The sequence below is a fragment of the Nanorana parkeri genome, unplaced genomic scaffold, assembly GCF_000935625.1.
Source record: "Nanorana parkeri isolate BGI_ZX_2015 unplaced genomic scaffold, ASM93562v1 scaffold585, whole genome shotgun sequence".
Classification (NCBI taxonomy): domain Eukaryota; kingdom Metazoa; phylum Chordata; class Amphibia; order Anura; family Dicroglossidae; genus Nanorana; species Nanorana parkeri.
The window spans coordinates 592560-598559 of record NW_017306853.1 but is presented as its reverse complement, the minus strand read 5'-3'; the positions used below and the strand labels follow the sequence as shown (position 1 = coordinate 598559).

The 6000-nt window shown below is 49.5% G+C and overlaps 1 protein-coding gene across 3 annotated transcripts in view; it reads right to left on the bottom strand.

Moving 5' to 3' along the window:
- The window catches only part of PDCD4 (programmed cell death 4 (neoplastic transformation inhibitor)), a 29105-nt gene continuing 23105 nt past the window's right edge, over positions 1–6000 (bottom strand). For all 3 annotated transcript variants that reach the window (XM_018562566.1, XM_018562569.1, XM_018562568.1), the window contains exons 10-11: positions 3769–3908; positions 1–92 (exon numbers count right to left, since the gene is read on the bottom strand). In XM_018562566.1, coding sequence (XP_018418068.1) covers positions 32–92; positions 3769–3908 — 201 coding nt within the window. In that variant the 3' untranslated portion in view covers positions 1–31. The remainder of the gene's footprint in view (positions 93–3768; positions 3909–6000) is intronic.

Here is a 6000-nt window from a genome sequence, read left to right as displayed (position 1 = left end):
TCGGACATGCGTCTTTGCCTCGTCTTCGCTTTTAGTAGCTCTCTAATTTCAGACGCCCTCCGTCTCCTTCGCTCACAAAGCGTTTTCTTCCCCTGCAATGAGAGCGGGACAATAAAGATCATCAACACCATCATGAGACAATAGACGCACAAGAATATAATGCATTTAAAATGATGGCGGCATAGTGGGGTGCAGTATTCTTTAAAGCTGACCTCCGGCCTTCCCTTCCGTCTTCTATCTGACCTCCGGCCTTCCCTTCAGTCTTCTATCTGACCTCCGTCCTCTCCTTCAGTCTTCTATCTGACCTCCGTCCTCTCCTTCAGTCTTCTATCTGACCTCCGTCCTCTCCTTCAGTCTTCTATCTGACCTCCGTCCTCTCCTTCAGTCTTCTATCTGACCTCCGTCCTCTCCTTCAGTCTTCTATCTGACCTCCGTCCTCTCCTTCAGTCTTCTATCTGACCTCCGTCCTCTCCTTCAGTCTTCTATCTGACCTCCGTCCTCTCCTTCAGTCTTCTATCTGACCTCCGTCCTCTCCTTCAGTCTTCTATCTGACCTCCGTCCTCTCCTTCAGTCTTCTATCTGACCTCCGTCCTCTCCTTCAGTCTTCTATCTGACCTCCGTCCTCTCCTTCAGTCTTCTATCTGACCTCCGTCCTCTCCTTCAGTCTTCTATCTGACCTCCGTCCTCTCCTTCAGTCTTCTATCTGACCTCCGTCCTCTCCTTCAGTCTTCTATCTGACCTCCGTCCTCTCCTTCAGTCTTCTATCTGACCTCCGTCCTCTCCTTCAGTCTTCTATCTGACCTCCGTCCTCTCCTTCAGTCTTCTATCTGACCTCCGTCCTCTCCTTCAGTCTTCTATCTGACCTCCGTCCTCTCCTTCAGTCTTCTATCTGACCTCCGTCCTCTCCTTCAGTCTTCTATCTGACCTCCGTCCTCTCCTTCAGTCTTCTATCTGACCTCCGTCCTCTCCTTCAGTCTTCTATCTGACCTCCGTCCTCTCCTTCAGTCTTCTATCTGACCTCCGTCCTCTCCTTCAGTCTTCTATCTGACCTCCGTCCTCTCCTTCAGTCTTCTATCTGACCTCCGTCCTCTCCTTCAGTCTTCTATCTGACCTCCGTCCTCTCCTTCAGTCTTCTATCTGACCTCCGTCCTCTCCTTCAGTCTTCTATCTGACCTCCGTCCTCTCCTTCAGTCTTCTATCTGACCTCCGTCCTCTCCTTCAGTCTTCTATCTGACCTCCGTCCTCTCCTTCAGTCTTCTATCTGACCTCCGTCCTCTCCTTCAGTCTTCTATCTGACCTCCGTCCTCTCCTTCAGTCTTCTATCTGACCTCCGTCCTCTCCTTCAGTCTTCTATCTGACCTCCGTCCTCTCCTTCAGTCTTCTATCTGACCTCCGTCCTCTCCTTCAGTCTTCTATCTGACCTCCGTCCTCTCCTTCAGTCTTCTATCTGACCTCCGTCCTCTCCTTCAGTCTTCTATCTGACCTCCGTCCTCTCCTTCAGTCTTCTATCTGACCTCCGTCCTCTCCTTCAGTCTTCTATCTGACCTCCGTCCTCTCCTTCAGTCTTCTATCTGACCTCCGTCCTCTCCTTCAGTCTTCTATCTGACCTCCGTCCTCTCCTTCAGTCTTCTATCTGACCTCCGTCCTCTCCTTCAGTCTTCTATCTGACCTCCGTCCTCTCCTTCAGTCTTCTATCTGACCTCCGTCCTCCCCTTCAGTCTTCTATCTGCCCTCCGTCCCCCCCTTCAGTCTTCTATCTGACCTCCGTCCTTCCAGTGGGTAACTGTGGACATAGTGTTCGGTTTAAGGTTTTTCTTCTTTCCTCTGTAGGTTGAACTCAATGGACTTGTGTCTTTTTTCAACCTGACTAACTATGTAACTTCAGCTTTAAGTGTAGATAAAAAGTGCTCGCTGGCACTAGGGAGACTGGCAACAATGCTCACCCGGCAATGTGCCCCATGGCCTCCCAGACCTTTACCTAGTCCACTGTAATAATACCAAGATACAATGAACAGGTCAACAAATGTAGCTTGCTGTAATCGTCTGATGTCAAGGTAGTCGCTGATGTCTGCATGTGCTGCGCCTACCAACTGAGTAAACTTATCGTCAATTGAAGTTATCTACCTTTCTGGACCTGAAGAGTTTAAGTGCATCTTAAGCCCTCATTCACATGGAAATCGGCCGGCACGTACAGCTAGTCGTATCGGGCAGCTCCCGGGAAGGACAGGTGCTGCATGTGATTAGTACGCAGCCCCCGTCCTTTTCTATGGGAGTACGAGGCCATATGCCGCCCTACGCTCACCCGCCCTGCACGTCCGTAGGGGTGCAGGGGAGCGTACTCGTACGCTGACAGGATGGATCCTGTCTGCGTCCGAGCCGGGACACCCGCATCCGTACGGACCTGCACTTGAGGTGAGCGTAGGGGGGCGTACAGTGGCGTATTCCCATAGAGAAGGGCGGGGGCTGCGTACTAATCACAGACAGCGCCTGACCTTCCCGGGAGCTGCCCGATACGGCCGCGCACGCAGCACGGAGCTGTATGTGCCGGCCGATTGTAGTGTGAATGAGGGCTTAAAGGCAAACTGTTGAAGCAATGGAGCTGCCATTGGTGACTTGCTAGCTCCATGGATGTCATCCTGATTCCACTATACAAGACATGACTTTTCACTGGCTGCACACTTGTTCCCGCTCAGCGACTTGCTCGGCTATAAATCTATAAAGTGTAAAACCAGTTTCTGGTGGGAGGATGCGCTGGGACTGGGCCCTCCACGACTGGATTGCTGTACATGAACACAAGCTGCCCCTCACTCGGCTGCTTTGAAGGATTAAAAGTTCCATAAAACATTCACAAGGATAAAACGCTTGATTTACTGCACCCAAAGCCAAGCCAGAACCCATTTAAAACTACACATAAAATTCATTGTTTCTACAAGGAAGATCAAGAAAGAAGATTAATTCTAGCTGCTCCCTTCCCATTGAAGAGCGCTTTGAAAGGTCTTACTTTGGTCTTAACGGCGTGTTAGAGATGGCTGATCAGAAAAAAAAGTTACATTTTTGCCCTCCCCCTCCTTCAATGCAGTGCTGTGCCCAGGCAAAGAATGCCCATATACTGTCCCGCCCACAATGAGGTCAAATCTTGATTGACAGGCCGTTAGACTCCTACCTTGCCCATTCTTGCCTGCCGGGAATGAAGGGTGCGAGGTCATGTAATGAGCAGTGTGCAGCGATGTGGGCACAGTCAAAAATCTATGACTGGCACACTTAGGAACAGCCACAATCCAGCCCACACCCATTTCCAGCTACATTTCCCAGTGCATGATGGGAATTGGTTTGTTCCAGCGGCCCCGCCAATGATGTTGGTGTGCGGTGCCCAGGCATAACAGCATTTTGTCTTTTAAAAGCGATGGCATCACAGACTTGAAAGCAGGACTCCGGGCAGAATTTTTATTAACCCTTGAAGTGGGGGCTACCCCAGCACTGCCAGGGATAACTGCTTGTTACAGTCACTTGATCCTCCGAGCCGGCTTGCTCTCAGACCGGTCCTTCCAGCCTCTCTCTGCCTCTGCAGTGGTCTAAGGTCCCATAAATCATTATGTTCTATACACAGTGTATAGAGGCGAGGACACTGAGCCAAGTTCCAATGCTGCAGCGTAGGAGGAGAGAGGCTTCAGTGACTGGAGAAGCAGGCAGCCAGCTCGGTGGTTCGGGTGAGTAGCACCAAGATGAAAACAACCGGCCCAGAGCTTGGCTTTAAATAAAGACAATCACCTTGAAGGACACTGATCCCTGATCTGTTTGGATATGATCCCAGCTTTGAAGCAGTCTTCCACAAAGCGTTCCAGTACGGAGTAAGCATGCGGTGCGTCCAGATTTATGTCTGGAATCTCACGGTAAATTCTATCGTATCCCTGGAACAAAACACAAAGCAGCATCTGATTAGACAGGGACAACAAATACCCAAAATGTGCAAATACAAAAACTTTCCTTACTGTAGAGTGGGAGCAAAATCAAAAAGTAAAGATTTGCTTCATTATAGAGAATATTTAGAAATGATAACTGTGCCTCAGAAGTATCCTGGAAAATTTTCCTTTTGCGAGGAATCTGACACGGCACTGTTGCCCTTCTGTTGTCTTGTACCAGTCTTGCCCCTCCCCCGTTCTGCCCTAACATTGACTGGTCGCTGACGGCCACAATTCGCACGTTCAGACCCAGATTTGCGGCTGACAGTCCGGTCTTTAAACACTTTAACAATGAGCCCCTCTTGAACATTTAACAAATTCTGCTGTTTTGCTGATACTCGCTCCATGGCTCCGAGCGCCAACACTCATCCCGCGTTCAAAGGCTGTTACATCGCGTTGTTTCCCCGTATCTTCAGAAACAAATCACTTCTACTGTCGTGGTAACCAACCCGCTTCCCTATTTATAATGGTCTGGCCCTCCAGCAACTTCAGCGCCAAATTATAGCTCATTTGCCCACAAATGTCAGGTGGTCATAATAAACAGTTGTATGTATGCGTGTAATATAAATATATATATTCTGCAGTGTGAGATCTCAGGCACTGCTGATCTCAGATTTGGAGTAGGATTTGGCAATACCATTACCGTGCTGCTCACTGTTCTCCTTACTAGGGGCTCGGAGATGAGGAAGCAAAGCCCTGCCTCTACCAAGGCCACACAGGGACAGAACAAGCAGCTGCAGGGAGACCACAGGCAATACTGGTGACCAGTCCTTTGCCCTCTGCCTGCCTTTTTGTTGGGTTCAGTTCCTCTGAAGTGTTCCTGAAGTCTATTCTAATCTTCCCCCCGCTTCCACCTCTTTCTGTCCCCTAACCTAATCTGCAACGTTTACCGGTTTTTTTGGGACATCCACACAAGCACAGAGATTCCATACAAATTCCTTCACCCCTGGTGGTAATTGAACCAAGGCCCCCCGACACGTCTTCCTAGCAACTAAGCCAAGTTCAGAAATCTATAAAAGCTTAAAATGTATCCACGCAAATGTCTGGGTCTAAATGCTGCATAAAACTAAATCTAGTGCAGTAGTTTTATATAATCAAAGAGATCGTAAAAACAGGCTGCAACCGGCTCATATGAATTTTGATGCAGATTGTGAGCTCTCAGGGGCAGGGCCCTCCTTACCATCTTGTCTTGATTCAAGGGGTGGACAAATTTAATATGGAATTCAGGAGTCAGCAGGAGTTGTATGGGAGCCGGCTCATTCAACAACAACTGGAGAAACCCTCAAAAAATGGGCGCCGGCTGTAATTTCTAAGGAGCATTGGCTACCATGCTCCTGGGATTTGTCCAGCCCTGCTGTGACTGTAATGTCTTGCTTATATTGTAAAGCACTGCGCAAACTGTTGGCGCAAAATAAACCCTCTATCATAATATAATAATAACAACAACAACAATTAGGGATGCACGGATACCGGTTTTTCGGTATTGAGTACTCATATTTTGCTTTCGGTACTCGCCGATACAGAGTACCAATACCAGTGCTTCCGTTGGCATGGAGCTGGCTTCCCGGACAATCAGGAAGCCGGGCGGTGGGTAATGAAATGCCGCCTGGCTTCCTGATTGCTTGGAAAGCCGGCTCCATGTTAGGCCGGCTCGATTGTGATTGCCCGGGAAACAGGCTTCCCAGCCAACCAGCATCGAGCCGGCTTCCTCGCCAATCAGGAAGCCAGCTTCCTGATTGGCCAGAGAGCCGGCTCGGTGCGCATTGGCTGGAAAGCCAGCTTCCCAGCCAATCAGGAAGCCAGGAGGCGGCTCATTACTCGCCACCCGGCTTTCAGATTGCCCGTGAAGCCGACTCCATGTTCCCCTATGGCACTGCTGGTCAGAGGAAATCTTCCTCTGACCGGAAGTTCCAGTATTGGGGAAGGTATCGGAGCATTTGGGCGAGTACCTACCCAAATACTCAGTATCGGTGCATCCCTGATAACAATGTCTCCTACCAACTATGGTGCCTTTGAATGCAGTATCTACATTTTTACCACC